This window comes from Ambystoma mexicanum, chromosome 5p (genome assembly GCF_040938575.1).
Source record: "Ambystoma mexicanum isolate Mex_15411 chromosome 5p, UKY_AmexF1_1, whole genome shotgun sequence".
NCBI lineage: Eukaryota > Metazoa > Chordata > Amphibia > Caudata > Ambystomatidae > Ambystoma > Ambystoma mexicanum.
In genome coordinates this window covers 60434123-60459035 of record NC_090930.1, presented here as the reverse complement: position 1 = coordinate 60459035, position 24913 = coordinate 60434123, and the positions used below count along the sequence as shown (strand labels likewise).

Below are 24913 nucleotides of genomic sequence, written 5' to 3'. Positions count from 1 at the left end.
AAGCTAACGGACCTACAGACCCTTTGAGGAACATCAGTCTTTTTGTTATAGGGGATCTGGTTGACCAGTCCCTCAGAAGTTGGTACAACTTCTGAACCTATGTTAGGCTTTTTCAAGGGGTCCTTATAAAGGATTCCCTTAGATCTAGAGGGGCCTCCAAGGTTCCTCACCACCTCTCTTGTGGGAGCAGGTTGGGTCTTAGGCCTCTTGGTTGGAGGGGTTGGGGTTAGGCAATGTACCTGCTTCCCCTTCCTCTTAGATCTACCCTTACCTATTTTAGGAGTTCCCCCCCTAATATTAGGATTTGAGTTGGGGTCTTCAGTAGAAGGTCCAACAGTCTGAAGGTTTTTGGCCTTAGACTTTTCTTTTCTGGTTTTCCACCAGCACTGAGAATTACCAGTTCTCTCGGGTCCAGATAGGGGCCTAGTTGGTCTATCCACCTCTTCCTCAGAAGCAGGGGGAGTCAGAGACTCTGAGACTAGGGGAACAATGATGGAGCTTGGTTGGGGCTCCCATGTTCTTAGCATACTATCCTGAAAGGTGCCTGGGTTAGAGGTCAACTTACTAACACCAGGGCTTGTAGTGGGGTTCTCAGTAGAGGGTCCCACAGGCTTAGAAGGGTCCTTCAAGGTAGCCTGTCTAGCCAATTTGGTTAAGTTCTGCTTCTCCATACTGGGAGGCCTGGGGGTATGTGACACTACTCCTAGAGTTCTTAGGTCATTCCCCAACAGGACCTTCCCAGGTACCTCAGTCTGAACACTGACAGGGATCCTCACTGTCATGTTGTTACACTGAATGAGGGCTGGTAGAATAGGAACCATTTGGGCAGGGCCTCCAGACATTTTAGTGGGACCTTTGGGTGCTTTGGCCACATCCTCAGGTTGAAAGAAGCTTTCATCCACTACTGTTCTGCTGGCCCCAGTGTCTCTCCTGGCAGGAGTATCCTGGCCATTGACAAGAACACTGTCCACATAATACACCTTAGAGTTAACAGGTAGGGAGTTATACACAACCCTATTCTGGGGACTAACCAGACCCATAGGCTCTAAGTTTACAGTTGCTTGAAGACCCAAGGGTTCTTCAGCAAAGAGTTCAAAGTGGGCACTAGCCATCTGTACTTCATCCTCAGGAGTGAAGGCTAAGGAGACTGTGCTGATCCCTGCAGGTTTACCCTTGCACTTGGGATCTCCTTTGATATGGTCAGTACCCTGACAGACATAGCATTGTCCAAATGCTCTCTGGAAGGGTGGCTTGTTCTGACCTCCTTCTGGCTTGTGGCCAGAAGGTACAGTAGCCTGAATAGGTTTCCCATGTGGCTTACCCTGGTTATTTTGTGGTTTGGGGCCCTCTTTGGGATAGGAATTATTAGAATTCGCTTTGGAGTCTGTTTTTGGCTGTTTCTCCCCATCCTTCTTCTGAGTTACCCCAGAATCCTTGTGAGTGGCCCTGTTGGCAACCCACAAGTCAGCAGCCCTAGCCAGTTTCCGGGAATCTAATTCCTTGGAATCAGCCAAGTGTTGTCTGAGCTCAGGAGAGCAGGCATCATAAATAGTCTCCAACATAAACAAATTCTTCATACCTTCATAAGTGTTCACCTTGTAACCCTTAATCCATCCCTCTAAGTTTTTCAAACATTCACTCACCCAGGTAGCCCAAGGGGTACCATCATGCTTTTTGAGGTTCCTAAACCTCTTAAGATACTGGGAAGGGGTCTTCCCAAACCTAGCTATCAAAGCTAGTTTCACACATTCATAGTCCTTCCTATCCTCCTCCCCCATCTCCATTACCACATCAGTTGCAACAGGGGGAAGCCTAGAGAACAACCAGGTGAGTAAGTCATTTCCTGTGATGTTCTGGAGCCCATGATTATATTCAAACAGAGACAACCAATCCAACACATCCAACTTAGGCTCATACATACCAACCAATTCTTTAGGCATCCGGGGTCTTTTAGGACTGGAACTTCTAGAGGAGCCAGAGAGAGAAACATTCTCAACAGATAATTTCTTCATTTCTAAGTCATACTTGAGCTCCATTTCCCTTAGCCTTAGTTCTTTGTCAGTTTGAGCATTCAGTTTCTTATACTCCAATTCTAGCTTCATTTTCTCTAGTTCAAAGTACTGAGGACTAAATGTGGGACCTGGTAAAGGTCCAGTAGGCACAGCAGGTAGAGCAGGCAGAGGCCTAGGGGGGACAGTTACAACAGCCTCACCCTCCTCTTCTGACTCTTCCTCAGAAACATCAACATTTTGTTCCATGTTAACTTCAACACTGTCATCTACAGTTGCTGGAGTGGTAGGTTCCTCTGAACCATCACCCAGACTTTGGTTAGCTAACAATCTTTCAATCAGCTCCATTTTCTTGCCCTTAGTCAGGAGATCCTTATGTTTACAGAGCACTCTTAAACAATCAGCAGTTTTGGCTGCAAGGGACTCTTGACTATAGCTTTCTATAACTGACATGTTAGAGGTTTTACTTTTTCAGTGCTAAGCTTTGTGGTTAGTTGCACTAAGGTATCTAAAGCACAATAAAATGTATACTCAATACAAATCCCACCGCTGTACACCAGTGTTAGGCAGAAACCTGTGCAGTTCCCTTGGGGAACACTGCAAAAGATTTAAGACTACAGGTAGAGCAGTAAACCCCTTTGGTAGCAGTCTGTACCACCCAGATTTACCTGGTAGCTGTGGCTGAGCAGTCAGACTTCTCTCAAGAAGAGTTAGGCAGTATGTAAAGTATACACAATATGTACCAAAACACAATAGCACAAGCAAACACTGACCAGAGCTTGGTTTCAAAAGTATATAGTTATTTATTTAAAATACACATAAGTTAAAAACACTCTAGCAAAAATATAGTAAAAGCACTTCAACACAGTTATAATGAAAGTAGATTCAATCCTTTCTCCTATCTAGACAACTCTAAGTAAACACCACTTAATTAAAACAGAGGTGAGTGCTTAACGTTAGATGACACTCTAGTAGTTTCCAAGAAAGGGAGAGAAAAAGCAGAAATGGGTTAGACACACCACTCTAAGGTCCAGAGCACTTGCAATAGGCTTAAAGAAGAATAAAGTCACAGGTGAGCAAAAGTCACTAGGCAGGGCCCACTCTTAGAGTAGCCGGAGCGAAAATGTGCCCAAGATCACACTGTTAGTTAGAGATTCAAAGTCTTGCAAAGAGTCAAAAAGAGGTTAGAGTGGCTCAGAAAGTTTAGCCAAAGTGTCCCAGGCACTCCCAGGTTCGAAAGCCGGGGACTAAATCTACCCCGTACAGTCGGTAGCAAGGGAAGCCAGGCAGAACACAGTACCTTAAGCGGAAAGGATCCTCCAGCGGTGGCAGTTGTTCCAGGCAGTGGCAGCAGGGCTCGACGTCGGTCAGGGGAGAAGAAGTTCTCGCTGAAGAGCAGAAGAAGAGGGTCGTTGCACTGCCCGGGAAGAAACCAGCCGCGGAGTCCTCCGGTTAAAGGGTTGGTACCGACTTTCGCGGTATGGGGGTAAAGTGTGGTATTCCGGTTGCCGGGGTGCTTGGCACAGGCAAGGCGGCCACGAGATACCTCAAAGAACGGAAAGAAGGCGAAAACTGGTTGTCCCCACCAGTCAAGGGAAGGAGCCACTCCGTTAAGAGTTCTCCTCGGTCGTCGGGAAAAAGTGGTGAGACGGTTCAGCAGGGCTCCACCGGGTGGTGTCGTCGAAGCAGGTCGGCTCAGCTCTTCCCTCGTCGGATTCTTGGTCCTGTGGCGACTTCTGAAGTCCCAGTCCCCAAAGCCCTGCTTTTATGCAGCAAACCCCCATTCACCCAGCCTAGCTGTCACTCAAACATGCTAAGTGGTGAGCCGGGCGGCTCACCACTTGGGCCAATCAGGACGGAGTGCGACTTGAGTTACCAAGGTAACTCAGTCCAGGGTGCCTAAATCCCCCTCCACCCCTCCTAAGTACCCCAGACAGAGTGGCACCACTTTGGAGGGCTTCTGTGGAGAAGCCCGCCAAAAGTGGAACAAAGGGCTCCACTTTGGGTCAGAGTTACAGAGGCGAACACCAACGCCATTTTAGAATCAAGTTTTGGCAAAAAGTCCCAACCGGAGTTATAAAAATAAATATATAAACCGGCGGTATGTTTAAGGCTACCGTAAATAATTAATTAAATGTGTTAGCCTAAAACAATGGGAAATCCCATAGGGAAATATTCGCGGTTGAATATAAAAAGTAGTTTCCACTGCCACCAGCCAAAACTCGATCAGGGGGGACGGAGACGTGCCCCCTCGACTAACAGACCCTGGGGCAATCGAATTGCCCCAGCCAGTACGTCCACAATATGATGGTTTGTACTGGTTCTGTTCAGGATTCAAGACTAGCAAAGTCTTTGGTGACTTTACATGCCCTGGGAGACAGTAGTCAGTCCCAGGGTATGGAGTCTATGTTGGGGAGTCCCTAGGACACCCCTGGGTCACGGCACAGAGGGTGCTGTGTGACCCACATCACAAAAATACATGAGGCCCTATGGAGTAAGAGACCCCATAGCCCATTCAACACAAGGTTTAACCAAGAAAACACACTTCAACATGTCCAAGAGTGAGGGTAAAAGAGTCTCACTCTTGGCAGGAGAAAAAAAATTAAACCCCAGAAATCCAGCAAAGCTGCTGGGGGACTCACTAGGTAGGGAAATTCAGCCTAAACAGAGAATTCTCCCTAACACAAGCTCCAAGCCAATCTTTTCCTGTCAAAATTCTATATCATCAGGGTTTTAGGGTCATGCTCATAGTCACCAGATAGTGGGAGGAGAATGTGTGTATCATCAGCATAATTGGTGAAGGTTATGCCGAATTCTTCTAGGTCATTGAATAAAGGTAAGGTGAAGAGGTTATAGAGGGTAGAGGAGGTGCACGAGCCTTGTGGCACCCCACAAACAATCGGGGATGGAGCGGCTGATGCCTGGTCTGAGAAGACCCTTGCAGAGTCTATAAGGTGTTTTCCTAGGATCTTGTGGTCAACCAGGTCGAACGCTGCCTACAGGTCGAGGAGCAAATGAAGTGCAGACTTGCCTTTGTCCCTGTTTTGTAGTAGCTGATTTTGTAGGTCTAGCAGGGCTGACTCTGTGCCGTGCCGAGGGCGAAAACCTGATTGCCTCTTGCCCAGGATGTTGTGCCTTTCCAGGTAGGACTGGATCTGTAAGTAGGCAGTGTTGTCAAGAATTTTCAGCAAGAATGGAACAGTGGTAATCGGTCTGTAATTGTTAGAGGAATCGGGGTCCAGTGTGGGCTTTAACGGTGGCCGGACCCATGCTCCCTTGGGGGAGGATGGTACCGTGCCAGAGGTAAAGGAAGCATTAATAAAGGCTGTCTTGAAGGGAGCTAATGTTACCGCACAGCGTTTGATTATGCTTGCTGGGCAAATGTCACCTTTGCACAGAGTGTGTTTGTGTTTCATGATTAGTAAGACCACAGGGATGGTTACTTCTCTGAACGCAAAAGGTATCGGGTGTTTTATGTCAGGAGGGGTCGGTGGATCTGGCTTAGGGCCAGTGAGTATTGGAGGCGCAGCCTTAGGCAAGTTGTTGAAATTAGCTTTGATGTTTTCCTGGAATAGGTTAATTCTGTCTAGCATTGCGTGTTGGATGTCGTTACACCATTTCTCATCCTTTGTGTCGATGAGGGGGAATGATCAGTCCATTGAAGGTAAACAATTCCTTGGATTGGGATTTTGCTTCGTCAATTCTGATGTTGTAGGCGGCAGCTTTTGCAGCAGCAATGGTGATTTTTGTATTCTTTGGCTATTTTGAGGTAGGAGTCACATGTTGAGGCAGAGGGGCTAGATTGCCATTTTTTCAGGGCTTGCCTCTTGAGTGCTTTCAAATCAAGTAGGTCTTGGTTATACCAGGAGTTGGTGTGTTTGATACTTTTTGCTCTTTTTTTCTCAAGTGGGGCAATGGCATTTACAGATTCTTTGAGTGTGGCGTTGTAGAGCTCGACCAGTTCTGTGGGGTGGTTACAGAGTGATGATGCTGATGCTTCAAGGAGGGGGAGAATTCTGTCCTTTGTGAGCTTTTTTTTAGATCTGGCCATGGTGGCAGGCATAGGAGGGTTTTGTCGAGTTTCTACTCTGGAGGTATGTGGAGTGTAGGAGGTGATGGTCAGTCCATGGGCGTGGGTGGGGTGTTGGAGCTGATGTCAATGCCAGAGTTGTGATCGAATAGCCAGTCCAGTATGCGACCTTTGATGCGGGTTGGGTTGTCCACGTTTTGAATGAATCCCAGTTCAAAGAGAGACTTAGCAAAGGTTTTACCTTGTTTGCCCTTTGCATCCTTTACACCAAGGTTGGAATCTCCCAGGAGAATGGCTCTGGTGTTGGTTTTGAGATTACTCCCTATGAGGTGTAGAATATTGGCTTTGATGTCTAGAAGAGGGCCTGGTGGACGGTATACTAGGTGTAGCGTCATGGTGTCATTAGGAGAGAAGGAGGTTTTTACAGAGAGAGCGTCAAAGTTATCTGAGGTGGCAGACTTGAGTTGTCTAGCCTTGAGAGTTTCTTTGACAATAAGGGCGACCCGCCACCTTTGTGTGTAGATCTATCCTGGCAGAGGATTGTGTATCCTGGTAGTAAGGATTGGCATATGGCAGGACCACCGGAGGCTTCATGTAGCCAGGTTTCAGTAATGGCTAGTGCAACAAGCTCCAAGTTGGAGATCAGGTCAGGGATTTCTGTAGAATGGGCATGCATGGACCTTGCATTGCTGAGTGCAAGTTGGATTTGAGTGGTAGTGTTGTTGTTAGATTTAGTTTTGGATGTGATAGTGGAGTGCACAGTGCTTAGTTCTTGAGTTCTTGGCGTCAAAGTAGTTTTAAGAGAAGGTGCGTGGGGTGTTTTTCCTGGGTACTTGTACGTAGTGGATGAAGTCCTGAAAGATCGGGATCCTAGTCTTTGGTTCCTTAGGTATAGGGGTAGAGGGATCGCAGGAACCTAAACTCCTTGTGTTGGCTGGAGTAGGGACGTGACTAAGATCTGAGCTGAGGTGACCTTGGTGGGGGCAGGGTAGGGCTCACAATGAGTGCAGAGAGGAAGGATGCCGGCGGAATCCTTTGTGTGCCAGGTGATAAGATGTTGGTAGGTTGCGTAGTCTGGATAGGTGTGGCGGATTGGTGTACAGCGTCAGTGAGCGCTGTGCAGTGGCTGGACTGGTCTAACTGGGCTACGTTACGGGAGCTGGCAATCACCTGCAGGTAAGTTAAAGCACTGGCAGGTTGGGCAGACCGGCATAGCACAGTGGTGGCACAGTGCGTGGGCATGGTCGGGTGCTAGCAAGCTACGGCAGTCAGGTAGAACATAGGTGCTAGCAGGCTATGGCAGTTAAGCAAACCACAATAGAGGCATAATGCATGGGCAGGTGCAGGTTCACAGCAGGCTACGGCAATGAGGTAGAACACAGGTTCTGGAAGGCTAAGGCAGTTAAGCAAGATACAGTAGAGCCACAAGGCATGGGTAGGTTCAGAAGCTAATCCGCCTGGGCAGACCAGCATAAACACAGTGGTAGCAGAGTGCCTGATCAGGTTTCAGTGCTAGCAGGCTACGGTGGTTGAGCAGAACACAATAATGGCACGATGCCTGGGAAGCTGTATGTGCGATCAGGCTACGGCAATCGGGCAGTACAACAAGTGCCAGCCGGCTACGGTAATTAAGCAAAACACAATAGTGGCTGGGCCGATATAGTTTACTGGTAGTAGGTCTAGAGTGCGTGTCTTACAAGGAGACATGCGGCGCACTATTAGCTGTACGGTGATTGTCAGATATTGTAGCTTACTGCGCAATGCGCGTCTGATCTTACTGTCGTTTGTTGCATGGTAGGCAGCAGCTCAGGAAGAATTGTCCAGGCTTATGTAGTTGTAGGGGACGATGATCACTGGTGGTGGCAATGGCTACTAGCCATGCACGGACAGGCCTGTTCCTTTACCGGGTGCCTTCACAGGAAGGGCCGGCTGACGCCTTCTGGCGCTGCTATGCTCTGGTTGAGGGAGCGTAGAGCCAATAAGGATCAGGCTCGGCTGCTAGGCCACCCGGTCAAACAGCAGACTTGGCCGCCATTTCGTTGTTGCTCCTTGTGTCGGGGCGGGGTGAGGACAAAGCACAGTTGTAGGCAATGGAGGTCAAGGATGGGGTGGATGGGCCAAACGAAGGTGAGGAGTGCTTCAACATGCACGGCACAATCACCTTACCGCAATGGTGCGTGGATATGGTCACAGCGTTTCTTCTTTGTTCTATGTTGAAGACCTGTAAACGTTGCAGGCTGGGCTCCTACCCGCCTTGGAGTTGAGGGGAGAGTGGTATAGTGTGGGTAGGGCCCTGCCCACACCCTGCTTGTCTGTATAATGATGCAGATGTACGGTATCACACCGGATTGTGTTGTTGAAGTATCCCGTGGAATAAGCGACTGCAGCGCTTGCTGGATGGTGTGAGTTTGTGGTGGATGCATAGTTTTCATGAACTGATATGTGTTTTATGTGTGGTTTAGTGACGAGTGGGAAAATGCCACTATCAGTGGTTTGCTGGTCGAGAATGGCTCCAGTTGTAGTTCCGGCATCCTGTAGCAGAGTTAGCCAAGTGTTGCTGTGATTCATTGGAGCTGGGGGACACCTTGATGATAGTTAACAGGAATCTGGGGTGGTTGTATCAGCTTTGTTGCCTTAGGATTGGGGAATAGCTGTTTTTCTGAATTGCCTACTAATTGCTCAGACGAATCATTAACAAAAACCTACATTTGGCAGACATATGCTGTTGCTGGTCACTTATGGATCTCCACTGTACCCATCGCCTCGTGCATGTATTGTGGTCATTGTGTCCCTGATCTTCTGACCCCTCTGCTGATGTCTCTCCTACAGTGTGATGGCTTCTGGTTCCTTCTCCTCCTCAGCATCGTGGTCTTCACCCTCGTCTGGCTCTACACCAGCCTGATCGTCCTCAACGACGTTCACACCTTCAATGAGTGAGTATGGGCACTGACCCCCTCATGCCGGTCCTCAGTTGTGCGCATCTGTCTACTGGTGAACACACATTTGAGCAAGCATGATCGCGAGTGTGGGGTTCCCACTGTGGTCTTTTCATAAGATGTAAGCTGGTCTGAGGCATAGGAGTGTGGAGTTCATCTTTGACATAGTTTACATACACGCACCCCTCTCCCCCGTATGATAACTTGAAGTAAATACTCTGAATATGCTGCCAGAAAGTTTATATTGTTCCTCTGAATCCTGGCTTCCAAAGGGACACACTGTGTGTTCCTGGGCAGCAATGTACAGTGAGATGCAGGCAGCTAGAGACCATATTGGGATATGGGCACGCTATTTCGTCTTTTACCATATACTGGCCAAGCAAAAAGTGTAAGCGATGGAGAAATATATGGAAATAAGCAAGTAATCTGTGGCTGCAGTCCACGGAAACTCTGAAAAGAGATTCAGAAAGGCAGCCAAAGAAAACTATGAAGCTTTAAAGATACCTTGAGATATGGGTCAATAAGGCCCAGACACTATGAATGATAACAATTCTAGGCCAGATTTATGAGGCTCGGTTGCTGATGTTCAGGTGGACTGGCCACATGGCACTGGCCCTCCCCTGCATGTTGCCGTGCTGGTGGGGCAGGGAGGCCCTGCATGTCTGCCGGGGGCCACTGCACGACAACACAACAGGAAGTATGTAGAGTCACGTGCTGCTTTGCTGTAGTTGTTCTGGTGGGGTAGACACGGCCTTGGAGCACCTCAGCCACGTTTCATGTTCTCTGTTCACAAAAGGGACTTGCTTGATCTAAAGAAACATGAAACTGGCTGTACCTTCTGCTGAACCTCTTGTGAAAGTCCCAGTGCTAGCGGAACAGACAGGCCGGGAAATCCTGCACCCAATGACGGAAATAGTCAACATCTACTTTATTAATAACCCATATACAGCAGGTACAGCACTAAGCACACAAGTCTCCAGAGCTCTCCAATGCGCAACATCAGGGTTTAACCACAAAATGCGTCACAATTGACATCACATTTTTGTTATAAAAACCTCTGGGGTTGAAGGATTGGTTTGGGCAATCGTCTTCATATAGCTTCTATATGTGTTAGTCTCTTCGTTGGACATAACTATCTTATGGCCCAACCTTGGACCACCCCTGAATTGACAAAGGTACAAAAGACATCATCTTAGCAACAGGTAATTGGCTAAGGCACCAGTTACCAGGCGGCATCATTTGAGTGTTCAGATTGGTTGGCATCTAGATTGCCAATTTTGAAATCTTGGCAGGTCATCAGCACATGAGCAAAAAGAGTGGTAGGGGTGTGACATCAAGGAACTGCGTCTTGCAACTAAATAAGAAACCATCCCTGATTTCCTAGTGCACAGGCCAGGGTCTTTAGATTTGGACTTGGCCTTGTCTGGCACCTCTTACCCTGGGAATCTGTGCAGAGTCGAGCAAGTACCTATCAGTGTCTGGAGTTACTGAATGGACGCTGTTCTCCAATTATAAGTCACGCGTGAGGAGGCCACGTTTTGCATTATTCTGCTTGGATGTTATTGGGATTTTACCTCGTATTAATACAGGTGTTGTTACCCTCTTTGGGCACTGGAGACTTGGTCGAGTTATTCTTCATGCAATATTAAGCTTTTAATTAGCTGGCACTTGGCATCCAAAGGTTGTCTGCTATTTACAATCTAAGAGAAATAGGTCTTGTTCTTGGGAATTGTTCTCTTCTGTCCTTTGGAGCTATCCAAACGTTTATTTTCTACAGTAACTTTGGAGAGAGGCCGCTCAGCCACTGTCTGGCCTGCACGGATCTGTATTTCAGCTAATTCAGCACAGCGACGCTCCCCGCAGCTTCGAGGCTTCTTCAATGCTTCCCATTCACTCTAATGTGGCTTCGCCGTCCATTTTATTCAAGATGGCCACTCTTTACCATTATGTACTGCATAGGAAACAATGGCACGTCATCGCACCTACCATTTTTTGTTTGGTCTATTAGCTGTCACTTAAGTTCCACCTATAAGCCAAAACTATTGAATTGGAGTACAGGTAGGAGGGAGATGACATGTGAGGCGGGACACACAGCTTGTGGGCGTTGTTTGGTTATTTACCTGCCTGCCCATTGACGGCCCATGTCCATGCTAATTCCTATTGCCATTCCCCCCTCCTACCTGCCTCGCTCCGCCCTAAACATGTCACCCTGGGATCACTTAGAGCTCGCTCTATCAGACAGTAACTTTGGCCTGCTTGGGTTTTCCAAGCAGTCTGCACTGAGAGTTGACAGCTTAAGAGAGTGTGGCAGAAAAGGACAATTGAGGTTTTGGCGCACTGACAAGAGAATAAGATGGTTGACGGGCAGCAATTGGGAGCGGAGTGTGAACACCCTGCCTAACGTGTGCACATAAATGGAATATAATGAGGGTTGGTTTGCTCCCAGAGATTGCGCACACAGCCAGAAATTAAAGTGTTCAATTAAGTATCATTTAATGCAATTCAAAGACAGCCAACACGTGTTTCGAGCACAAGCTCTTCTTCCAAGGCTGCAAGAATGTAAACACATTTTGTACATTTTTGACAATCATATATTGGGATTAACAAAAAATTGGACATCAGCCAGGTCCAAAAAACCATAGAGCAAATATAGGAACATAGGAGTGGCATGTTAAGTAAACATCACAACAATTCCCAACAAGATTTGCCAATGTAGTTTGCATTCCAAAATATGGTAACATATCATAGCAGTGATAACATAAACGTAAAAAGGATATATAGCCAATTGTTCATTGGTGTTCATCGAAACGTCGAATCAGTGCCATATATGGGAAAGGAGAGAATAAAGTATATATACAGTAAGGTCCGTGATGGGAACGGTCCCGCGAGTTCAAAACTCGCCATACTTATGTCCATGTGCTCGCTAAAGGTTAAAAAAGTAGTTTTACCTGAGGAGGCTTGACACTAGTTCTGATATATGGGAAAAAGAAGGAAAGGTTTTTGTTTCTTTAAGACGACATAAATATTAGCAAAGCCCCTCATAAACAGTTTACAAGGATTTGACATATTATATTACTTATCCAAATTACGGCAAATTGCAAAAAGTTTCTCGCATATATTCTTACCTTTATATATAACAGATAAGTATCCAACAGAACTGCGATTGCGGCTCCGGTGAAAGCGGAAAATTGCTAGATTAGCCGCGTTGCAATGATTAGAATTTAAGTCAATCATGAGCGAAAGATAAATTTAGAGAATTAAATTAAAGTAACACACCTATAAGAACGCATGTGCGCATTCGAACTGGAATTGTCAGTCTAAACATGTGCGATGAAATTGAAGGAATCGAAGCAGATGTAAGGGAGAATTCTCTGTAAAGGCTAATTTCCCAAACCTAGTGAGTCCCCCAGCAGCTTTGCTGCATTTGTGGGGTTTATTTTTTTCTCCTGCCAAGAGTGAGACTATTTTTCTCCCACTCTTAGACATGATTTGAGATATCCTTTGATTTTGTAATGTGTTTTATGGGCTTTGGGGTCTTTTACTCCATAGGGTTTCATACGTTTTTGGTAAGTGTGTTACACAGCACCCTCAGTGCAGTAACACAGGGGTGTCATAGTGACCCCCAAACATAGACGCCATGCCCTGGGACTGATTACTGTCTCCCAGGGCATGTAAAGTCTCCATTGACTTTACTAGTCTTAAATTGTGAACAGAACCAGTACAAACCATCATATTGTGGAAGTACTGGTAGGGGTGATTAGATTGCCCCTGGGTCTGTTTTTCAAGGGGGCACTGTGCAGTCCCCCCTCGTCGAGTTTCTGGCTGGTGGCAGTGGTTACCACACAAAATATTCCACCGGAATATTTCCGATGGGATTTTCCCATTCATTATAAACGCACTACTTTTTTGGTGCAATGTTAAAGATACCGCTGGATTATTTATTTAATATTTATTCCCCGGTTGGGTCTTTTTGCCAGGACTCGGTTTTAAAATGGCGTTTGCGTTCGCTCTGCAACTCCAACCCAAGTCGAGCCCTTTGTTCCACTTTTGGCGGGCTTCTGCACAGAAGCCACCAAAAGTGGTGCCACTCTGTCTGGGTCTACAGGATGTGTGGTAGGGGGGTTTAGGCACCCTGGACTGAGTTGCCTCGGCAACTGAAGTCACACTCTTGTGTGATTGGCCCAGTGGTGAGCTGCCCGGCTCACCACTTAGCATGTTTGAGTGACAGCTAGGAGTGATGAATGGGGGTTTTCTGCATAAAAGCAGGGCTTTGGGGACTGGAACTTGAGAAGTCGCCACAGGACCAAAGAATCCGAAGAGAGAGAAGCTGAGCCGACCTGCAACGACGACACCACCGGTGGAGCCCTGCTGAACCGCCTCAACACTTCCCAACGACAGAGAAGATCTTCATCCCAGAGAGTCTTCTTCCTTTGAACTGGTGGGAATAACCAGTTCACCCTCTTTTCGCCTGCCTGGATTGTCTCATGGTCGAATCGCCCGTGCCAAGCACCCCGGCGGCTGGATAGCAACGCTTCACCACTACCGCGAATAAAAGGGTAGTACCTTTTAACCGGGAAACTCCGCGGCTGGTTTCTTCCCTGGCAGTGCAACGACCTCCAGCTTTCCTCCACGTCGAGATCTTCTCTTCCCCTGGATGAAGCACTGACTTGCACCCGCTGCCAGGAACAACTGCCCCCGCTGGAGCTTTCTCACCATTCCAGGTACTGTGTCCCGCCTGTCTCCCTTGCAACAGACTGTTCAAGGTGTCCCGTAAATCCTTGACTCTCTATCCTGGGGTGACCTGGGACCTGTTGACTAACTTTCTCTGAACTGATCCAACTCTTTTTGAACTATCTCCAAAGACTTTTTATGTATAATTCAACTGTGTGATCTTGGACACATTCCGCCTTGCTCTCTCCAAGAGTGGGCCTGGCCTGTGAACTTTCTTGCTCTACAGTAGACACTGCCTTTCCTGATTTGCTGTGGTTCTTTTAAAAGTGTTGGTATTGTGTGCTTTCCTAATTCTGCCTTTTCCCTCCCTTTTTAACTAACTTATTGGAGTGCCATCTTAGGTTAAGCGCTCACCTCTGTCTGCAAATAAGTGATGTTTTAACTAAGACGTGTTCAATAAGTAATCAGGGATGTATATATATTGATAATGACTGTGTTTGAACTTGCTTGCCATATTAGTGTTAGTGTATTTTACAAGTGTGTTTTTAAATAAATAATTATATACTTTTATACCAAAGCTCTGGTCAGTGTTAGTTTGTGCCACTGTATCTCTGTACCTATTTTGTATACTCTATATACTGTCTAACTCTTCTTGAGAGAAGTCTGGCTGCTCAGCCACAGCTACCAGGTAAATCTGGGTGGTACAGACTGCTACCAATTGGGTTTACTGCCAACACATGTAGTCCTAAGCCTTTTGCAGTGGTCCCTAAGGGAACTGCACAGGTTTCTTCCTAACCACAGACATGCAACACCGTTAATGGCTACTGGTGCAATACAAATTGTGCTTTGAGCCACTGGATATATATCTCTGCCATGCACTGAAGTCTTGTTAAAAACAATCCATGACAAAGGCAACAGTTTTGGCTTGAGGTATTAAATGGTCATTTGCCAGTTACTGACATCATAGGCCCATGTAATTATTCACTTTCCAGCTGTTGTGATCTAATGGCCAGGTTGTGCCTTTACATCAGTGCCTAGCAAATGCCTACATCCTTCCTAAACAAAAGCCCATACTGTTGGCTTTGCCAGTGCTTATTATTTGTTAGAGGTGCGTTTCCTACCCACCCAAAAAATACAATGCGGACCATGTGTAAGACTGGACTAGCAGAGTGCCGAGACTGGCCCCACTCGGTCACCGGCGCACAATACTTGGTGACCCGATGAGATGTTAATGCGGTTTATGAATTATGTGGTTGATTTACCTACCACTATCTAGTGTTTATACTGTTTGATGTTTTTTTCTGTGTGAAACGTTTCGTTTGTAGAAACTAAAACACATAATAAGTAAATAAATAAGAAAAGGTTTACACTTTTATTGGAGTTTGCACCGACATTGTCATTGCACATATTCCGTGCACTGTGGATGAAGTGCCCCCAGCAGGTATGCGTATATACTTCACATGGCGGGCAACCTCTGTCCCATGATGGGCAACTTCTGTCCCATGATGGGCAACTTCTGTCCCATGATGGGCAACTTGTGTCCCATGATGGGCAACTTCTGTCCCATGATGGGCAACTTCTGTCCCATGATGGGCAACCTCTGTCCCATGATGGGAACTTCTGTACCATGATGGGCAACTTCTGTCCCACGATGGGCAACTTCTGTCCCACGATGGGCAACTTCTGTCCCATGATGGGCAACTTCTGTCCCATGATGGGCAACTTCTGTCCCATGATGGGCAACTTCTGTCCCATGATGGGCAACTTCTGTCCCATGATGGGCAACTTGTGTCCCATGATGGGCAACTTCTGTCCCATGATGGGCAACTTCTGTCCCATGATGGGCAACCTCTGTCCCATGATGGGAACTTCTGTACCATGATGGGCAACTTCTGTCCCACGATGGGCAACTTCTGTCCCACGATGGGCAACTTCTGTCCCATGATGGGCAACTTCTGTCCCATGATGGGCAACTTCTGTCCCATGATGGGCAACTTGTGTCCCATGATGGGCAACTTCTGTCCCATGATGGGCAACCTCTGTCCCATGATGGGTACATTCTGGATTTTCTTAAGGTGGTGCTGGTGGTGCCACCTAGACAGCGTTTTTCACTGCCCGTTGAACCCCGGCTGGCTGCCCTCCTGCAAGTCTACACTGTCCCGCTTGCTGGATTGAGTTTCAAGACCTTTGCTCCTCTCCCTCTCCCTGAAGAGGCAAGACAGGATGGTCTTGGTGATGTCCCCAAGAAGCCCTCCAGACATTGGGAGGATCTGTGTCTCAGCGTCGAATGCTGACCTTGTTAATGCATTTGAACTCGGGGTGGCATCCAACACAAGGCTGATGCAAATGTTTGGTAGGCATTCTTGGGGGGTGTCCTGTGGCTGCTAAATAAGGACGGTAACACGGGCACCAACCTTCTCCATCAGAGAGGGGGAGACTTGCTGAAGCATGGACCGAACCCCAGTAGTGTCTGGAAAGGATCCGAGATCTCCTTTCCTTCCACAGAAGGGAAGCTATGAAAGAGGTCACACCTCCAGCCCCCTCTCACGCCTTTCTTTTCCTAATCTTATCTAGGGTGCTGAAGAAAGAAAGAACAATGGTCAGTGATTCATGTCTAGCGGTTTCTAAACTTCCCATCCTAGTAAATAAACTCCTAATTGAGATGAGTACCGTCTACTATTTGTCTCAGATCCCTTGGTTGGAAGCGGAAAAACCTTGTTGGCCCCAACTGGCGCCAAGCACACCCTGGACCAAATCGTAATAATGACCAACCTATGCCCCAGTCCTACCCAAGCACATTCCAAGACATGATGGGGAACAGAGCCTGACTTGGGCATCGACCATTAACAACTTCTCATCAACTGCATGTTCCAGAAAAAAAACTTTAACGAACCATGAATATTCGGCTCCAGCCGGTTGCCAACTCTAGGCCTGGACCTCTTTCCATGGGAATTTTACTGTGGTCCTGCAACTCTTCGCTTCTGAAGAAATTCCAGGCATGGGTCCACAAAGAGTGACATCCTTTAGCCTTCCAGAACAATCTACCTTTTCACTGAATCCGTCCATGGCTCTCAAAAACTGCCTCAACCGCGCACCCTCTTCCAGTCTTTCCATCCCTGGTTGGGAGGCCTGAAGGTGCTCTATAGACCTATTGGATCTCTACCCTCACTAGCTCTGCCATTTTTTGTTTGCGATCCTTGCACCTGTGCTTTAGGATTTGCTTCTTTTGGCATTGCAGGCACATAGACAGCCGGACCCACATTTTCCAATCATTCAGCTTTGCTTTCCATTAACATCGGAATCCCACGGCGCAGTTATGGAGGTGTATTAAATCACCCTGGTTTCCATCGTATCCACTAGTTTTTCTTGCGTTGAGATGGTTTTCCACCTTGCTCAGTTCAGTGTTTTTGCTTCCGCAGCAGTTAATCACAGACCCTCGATCATAGATTAAAGGGGCTGCATTCTAGCCTCCATTTAATCAATCAATTTTTATGGATGGCCAAGGGAGCCTTCAAAGCACGCTTCTTTCGTAGGAACTGTTGAACCAGGGCAGGGGTCTTGTGTCCTGCCTCTCCACCAGACATTTGATCAATTAAGTTTGAAGATGGTGCTTCGAGGGCACTAGCTCTGTGTTCACGATTCTCATCTTGGCAACACCACACCATGGTTCCACCGGTGAACTCGCTGTCTGGGACTTCCAACCAGATGGGTTGTTTCAAGCCAGGCACACCCAGCTAATCCATGCCACCACAGGCCTGTCCGCCAAACTCCATCAGGTTCCTGTTCTCCTGCGTGAAGTCCGTTGCTGGACACAGAATCCTGTGGGTCTCCAGGACTCCGTTGACACACTGGTGAATGCGTCCGCCTGCTTCGATACAGTCTACTTCTACTTGCCACTACCTACAATTGGTCTCCTTACTTCCAAAACCAAACATAATCTCTTCCTATTCCATTTTCACGATTCATGCGTCCCTCCCTCGCGGTGGTTCTATATTTGCACATTCAGACCATGTACGTATACAAGAGTCATGTATTTTTCTGCTGAGCCACAGACTTGACGCCTGTCTCCTCTCTCGTTGCCCTACTAACCTAGGTTGAAAAGACTAGGCATGATTGATCTCGTTGACAGACTGTTTGCTTATGGCACGTACATAGAAATGAGACTAGTGTCCAGACAGAGTCCTCTAGTACACTGCCCACCAATGCCAGCTCCTCGCGCTGCCCATCAATGGATGCTTCTCTGACTGATCCCAGTTCAAGCTCCTCCTTGTGACCCTTCTAAACATTGAAGTTGCTCTGTAGTGCCAACACAATCCCTTTGCCCACCACTGCAAACCCCTCTCGTTACCACTCGTGAGAAACCTGATGGTGTCTCACTTGCTAGTCCCCGGGGATCTGTCACCCAGGTGGCCAGGACATGACCATCACTATTGGATCCAGTTCCTGGGGGTGGCCCAGTGCGGGAGGATCACCTGGATGGGGGGTGCTCGGGGGAGGGGGGTCGAAGTGGGACACCGACCGGTGAGACGCGGTAACCCCTTTTCACACCGTTTCCCCATCCTACGCCGTAGGATACGTAGAAGCTCTACTCCCCATCCCCCTTTTCCAACACACACACACACACACACACACACACTTTCTTACACCATGAAAGAACAGACTAACACCAGGGCCGTTTACCTGACATGTCCCAACACAAGGGTCAGGTAAAGTCAGGCAATTAACAGTAACTATGCACAGCTGAGGGCCCTTTCCCTTCCCCACAGGGATAAAAGGCGGTTCATGCAAAGCACACTTTGAGCAAGGCTGAACGCACAAGGAAGCAGCCATTCTGGACTGGCAGTTCAAACAGAGGAGAAAGGCAGTGAGACCTGGAGAGATGGCGAGGAGGCAATTGCCCTCCCCTTTTCAACCCAGACCCGCAAAGCCTCTGTGAAAGCAAATATAAGACCAGGAGTCGCAGCTGATGAGTGGCGTATGGCAGCGGTACGTGGAACCCTCCCGCACTGATTGCCAGTGCAGGGAGAAACGGTTCTCATCGTGGTACTGTCTGACTCCAGCGACAAAGGTAAACGCCAACGAGTTCAACCCAGTGAGTCAGAACGAAGTGATAGCGAACCGGACTGTGTGGAGCCCAAGGTTGCAGTGGCAACAATGTAAATACAGAAAGAAGATAACAGACAAGAGGTCTTTTGTGAGTTAAGTTGGGACCAGACATAGTGGTCCGGCGCCACGTGGGAACTCGATCTGGTATTCCTCTGCTGAAAGAAAGGGAAAGTATTAAACTGAGAGCAGTTTTGCTAACGTAACTACTAAGAACAAGGGGCCTTAAGGGAGGCTGTGTGTAGAATGCTGAAAGAAAGGGAAAGTATTAAACTGAGAGCAGTTTTGCTAACGAAACTACTAAGAACAAGGGGCCTTAAGGGAGGCTGTGTGTAGAATCAGTGTCATATACGAGGGTCAAGTGAAATCCCTCATATAGTCAAAAGTCTTTGACACGTGGTGAACACCAAGTGAGTTGTGAAAATTTGCAAGTGTGAACCCGACTGAGTGATCTATTCCTGTTGGCCAAGGGCACACCTTAAGGTAAATAAATATGGATAAGGTAAAATTAATTGGTGGGGTGCCGGGGAGAGAAACAGCCTTGACACTGGGTTGTGTTAACAAATGTAAAACCAACAGATGTCCACACACTTGTGGAACTTTCCCGTCCCCTGCACACCCAAAGATTATTGTATACAAAAACAATATGTAAATTACCGTAGGATTTTTCAAAACTGTTTTTCCAAAAATTCATGTATGACCCAATTTTATGTAAATAACTCGTTTAGGTTTTACAGTTGTACATATATTTTTTCACTTTCACACATGAAAACTTTGATACATTATTCATAAGTTCCAACCATTTGTCCTGATACAAAAAAAATGATTGATTCATAGAAAAGCACATAAATTAGTTTGATCACATTCTCAAATCCCAATTATCAATGTTTACTTTTGGGTAAACAAATATACTCATCAGATTCCTCAAATTTGTTCAAAGGTTCACAAATCGTATGTAATTTAGAAAAATGCAAATGTGTAACACTATGCGTTTCGGGGTAGGTATCCCCCTTCTTCAGGAGTTGTTCACCCTCTTCTCTGTTCCCTTTATTGATCTACAACGTATAATTAATGATAGCATTTTAGTTTCCATAGATCATTTGAATCATTATTCTGTCATGTTCAATTAATCACCTGGCAATAATCACCCGGCAATAATCACCCGGCTGTCCAATTCATCCACTATATTTATCTTCCAGTTTGAATCAATGACTGTTATGCTTGTACCAACAGGTTTACGAATTGTGGGCTGTCAGGTCTGAAATCAATAAAATGAGCCGATTATAAAAAAAAATGTGTGCGAAGACTGCACATGAATTTTGGTTAAAGCTAATCAAATACAAGAAATGGATCTGATCCTCATGTATGTAAGAATTAATGGATGTCCCTTAGTAAAGTGTTTTACCTTGGTGTGTGGTTGTCTTAAGTACATCCTTGTGTTCTAGTCCCCCAATGGTGGTTACTAATCCTTAAATTCCTGGCTGGTGAATCTGCTCATCAACAAGTTGGGGGCTATTGTAGCCCTTATGTCACACCTATGGAAAAAATTAGGTTTTAGGGTAATCTAGGTAATATAGTGACTAGTTCTCGAGTAATGTATTAAACAAAACATGTTAGCCAATGATTTAAATAGATAGAGGGATTCTTACCACCATTCAGATTAATGTGGCTTGGAAAGATGGAGTACGGTCACTGGTGGCTTCAACTTGTTGTCATTCACTCCTGGCGTGTTGTCTATGGGAACATAACCCCAAATAGATGAAGCTTAATATCTAAAGATGAATATTTAATATTCTTTTTATCTAGTGCATCTGGAATCCTTGACTGGATCAAGTCCAGTCAGGTTGTTTAGTTCCATCTTGCCTTTAACAACAGGAGTCCTGTATCTCGATGCTTCCCGTAAAACCACGAAGACCGCAGTGTCTAAAAATGGCTGCTATTTATGTTGTGATGTCAACATACGACGGCGTGATGACGTCACGATAATATTGGGTGTGCGCGCGGAGCACTGTTGCATTCGTTTTTGCAACGTCATAGTCTCGTTTGGTAGTTTTCATTAAATGTATGCAGGTCTTGTCGTTTTTTCTTGTTTTTCATAAAAAACTCAATGTATTGTTTAAAACGAGGATAAAAGTCTCTCCCCATTGTTCAAATCCAGAATTGTGGTGGGCAAATGTTTGTATATATTGAAGTAGTAAACCTCAAAATGTTGTTTATATAACGAGTTCAGATGACCAATAACAATAGTCCAGCAACAATTGTGTCTCTCGACTGGTAATCAAATATAGAAATATATTGATCTCTATATAAATGAGAAACTCCCAATTCTATATCTCTGACATAGAATGTAATTGTCTGTGTTCAGGCAAACTAAAAAGCTTCACAGCGTGTTTCTGGAGAGAAAATCTATTCATTGTTTGAAAGTCCAATTTTGGTGTTAAATAATGGAATACTGCTAGCGGAAAAGCAAGGTTATAATAGTATTATAAGTTGTCTCAAATCCTACCGAGTAGCATGTGCCCCTATCATAGGTAAGTGTGCCTTGAGGAGACTGCTGAATACATCTCTATTTTGTAGAATAAGCCCCTGTTCCTGGGGCATGCAATGATGAATGTGGGTAGATAGTGGAATTCTACTAACTGTACGTGGGGATATCAGACCCTGGAAAGACTCATAGTTGTGCCCCTGGATGTGCTTAGGTTTGTTCTGATTGGCCCTAGTCCTCACACTGTGATGTTTGCCATCAGTGTCCGAATTAGGATCATCCACATGTTTATTCATTTTGAATCTTCATTTTGAATCATGCTCACAATATTGTACATTCACATACATCAATTGGATATTAGTTGTATTACATCCATATTGCAACAGTAAATGATTTATGTCTAACCTGTGTTACTTGTTTTGCGGTTTAGTAAGCAAAATGTCAGCATTCTACTGTTTATGGGTCAAAACTATGTTTGTAACCTAGGACATTCTGTTCATAAGAAAGAACTCAAGATGTACTCCTTGTTCATCCCAATGGGTGTCGGGCTGTTCAATCTTTCTATCCAAAATATTTCCCACTGGTTCATTTGTCTAGCATGGATCACTCCTCTTTGGGATTTTTTCACTATTTCCAGTATCACTACATTCAATTGGGCAATGCTGCGTTTATTTTGAGTGAAATGTCTCGCCACTGGTGAGCGTACATTGCTAGTCCTGATGCTGCTTTTATGCTCATTCCAGCGTTCTTTTGCCTTTCTTTTAGTTAGTCCAACATAAAAAATACCACATGGGCAACTGAGTCGATAAATAATTGATTTTGAATCACATGTTGCATAATCATGTAGTGGAATCGTATTGCCATTGTGTGTATGCCTCACATAGCTTCCCCTCACGATGTTATTGCAATTAGTTATGGCATGCAAATGTGGCGGTTCTATTCTTCTTCAGTGTTTGTTGACTATCCACCTACGGTCTTTCTGCTTTGACTAATTGGTACTTGAAATTGCGTCCCCTTTTGTATGAATTTATTGGTCGTTAATTGAGGGTCTAATTCAATGATTCTCCAATTCTTCTTTATCATTCTTGTTATCTGATGACTCTGTGCTGAGTATCTTAGTGCGTACAAAAATGGAATCTCCCGAGATTTGTTTTTGGCAGTCAGTAGATCCTTTCTCTCCAATGGTTCTCCTTTTTCATTCGCTTTCATTATGATTTCTTCTGGATAGCCTCTAGTTTTGTATTTCTCTCAACCGCAAATTCTCATTTCTTAATGTGTCCGTAGATGATATCCTTTTCAGGCGTAAAAATTGACTGTAGGGTACATTTTTCCTGCGGTGTTCCGGATGATGACTTAAATAGTGGAGTGAATTGTTTACATCAGTTGGTTTACGGTAAACGTTGGTGATGATACCTTGTGTATCCAATTTCCATTTCCACATCAAGGAAGTGTAATTTGGGAGTTCTCACTTCCATTGTGAATTTTATCCTTTTCAGAGTTAATGTAAAGAAGAAATTCTTCCAACTTTGTGCGGCTGCCTCTCCATATAACAAAATCTTCAATAAACCTTTTCCATGTGATGAGGTGTTGCTTCCATCTTGTTTCAGTTAGTATCCAGTTGCTCTCTAGGTGGAACATAAAAAGGTTGGCGTATGCAGGCGCCATGGATGACCCCACTGACGTGCCTGCTGCTTTTAAGAAAAATTGTGTTTTATACCTAAAGTAGTTAACTGGTATTATTCTACTCAACTCTAGGATGAAAATGTTATTGGCCTCACATTCGCTTCGAAGTAATGCCCATTCCAAGGCTTCAGGTCCATCCTGGTGGGGAATGGACGTGTACAGACTTTGTACGTCAAATGAGACGAGCAAGTCTCCCTCATTGAGCATTGTCAATGTTTTCGGATGATTCAAAAAATCAGTGCTATCTTTTAGGTACGTTGATGTGGCTTTTACCAGTGGTTGTAATGCCATGTCGACGTAGATTGCTAAAGGATTAAAAATATTGTTCATACCCGCTACTATGGGCCTTAGTGGTGGTGTCCTTAAGTTTTTATGAATTTTGGGTAGTCCATAGAAAATGGGTGTAATGGGAGGTTCATTTGTCAAATATTGTTTGGTCTTGTTCGATATCCATCCTTGCTCTGTTGCTTTTGTAAGAGTAGTTTCTATGATCTCTGCCATCTGCTGTACAGAATATTGGTTAACTTTTATGTAGGTGTTTTCATCGGTCAGTAACTCATTGATCTTTTCCTCACAATATGTAGTATCCATTATGACTATGGCCCCTCCCTTGTCTGCTGGTTTCAGGGTCACGCTCCTGTCATATGCTAGGTCTTTAATTATTTCATTCTGTCTCCACCTGGTGTTATAGTTTTTAGATCTAGAAAAGTTCACTCTTTCCGAACCCTTAGTCATTTGTTCTTCAAACATTTTGATGGCTATGTTATTAGTGGATCAAAATGACTCGGGTTTGATTTCCAAATATTTATGTTCCTCGCGTTGTGTCTCTAATTCAATCTGTGTGTCGAAAAAGACTTTCAATCTCATTTTTCACGCTAATCTATGCAGATAAACTTTTTCTTCGAGTAGGTTTGAATTCTGGGTATGTATATAAGATAGTCCCAAGTTCAAGGTGTCTGTCTGGTCCTTAGATAATTGTTTGGAAGAGATGTTCACCACTAATTGTTCTGCATGTTTCGTGACCGTAGGTGGCTTATTACCTTGTCTCGTTGTCTTTTTTCTAAAAAAAAAGATGCTAGCTGTTCTTTAGATGTTGAGTCCTCTTGTGATGTATTTAATTTTGTTGTTCTGGAGGTGGCACTCGCCGTATTAATTAACTCATCTCCACTCGTAGGTGCCTCGCTACATGGATCACTTGTTTACTGTCCTGGTGTTTTTGGATTTTGGGGCAGTCTTATGTTGGATGCTGGCTTATTTTGTGAATACTATTCCTGCCAAGAATATACTATGTTTTGCGAATAGTCCAGAGTGTCACGTCTGAATTTGCGCTCCTTACGCTGTTCCATATCTTTTTTGCAGTCATCAAGTGTCTTATTTACTTCTTCCATGATGATCGCTAGTTCCTCCTTGCTCTTGAATTTGGACAGTATTTCCGTTACATCCTCGATCTCCTTATCCAGTTTGACTGATTTGGCCAGTTCCTCTATAGTTAATAGAATTAAATCCAACAGGCATTTATTTAGGATCTGCTCCCACCGTTTCACAAAGTCCAGACTTTCCTTGCAAATAGACCCTCAATCCTCTCGGAATACTTTGGCCACGATAATATTGTGCTAAAGTCGTTGCGTGCAGTTTTTGTGCAGTTTGTGAGATTTCCCTTCTTATTACTCTCTCCAATTGTTATATCAATTTCTCCCGACTGAGGGATGCCTGCGGATCAAGGTGAACCATGATACATCCGTGAACCTTGTGACGACAAATGTGAGCCCGGCTGAGGGATGTCCACAATGAACGATTGTTTAAACAGACATTGAGATTCTTGAAGATTACAAGTTGTTGAGATTGTGAGTGAAAGGCCAGAGTGAATCCGACTAAGGGAGGCCAAAGTTGCAAGATGGATCAGAGCCCTGCTGAGGGGGATCCAAGGGTGAAGAAAAGTCACCCGACGTGAATATTACCGAAAAGGAACTTTTGTTGGTTGTTTTTGGTCCATCAG

General features: G+C 45.4%; 1 protein-coding gene across 1 annotated transcript in view; it reads left to right on the top strand.

Moving 5' to 3' along the window:
* GDPD2 (glycerophosphodiester phosphodiesterase domain containing 2) overlaps nucleotides 1-24913 on the top strand; it is a 496108-nt gene that overhangs the window by 302349 nt on the left and 168846 nt on the right. The window contains exon 3 of the mRNA XM_069612447.1: nucleotides 8869-8972. Coding sequence (XP_069468548.1) covers nucleotides 8869-8972 — 104 coding nt within the window. The remainder of the gene's footprint in view (nucleotides 1-8868; nucleotides 8973-24913) is intronic.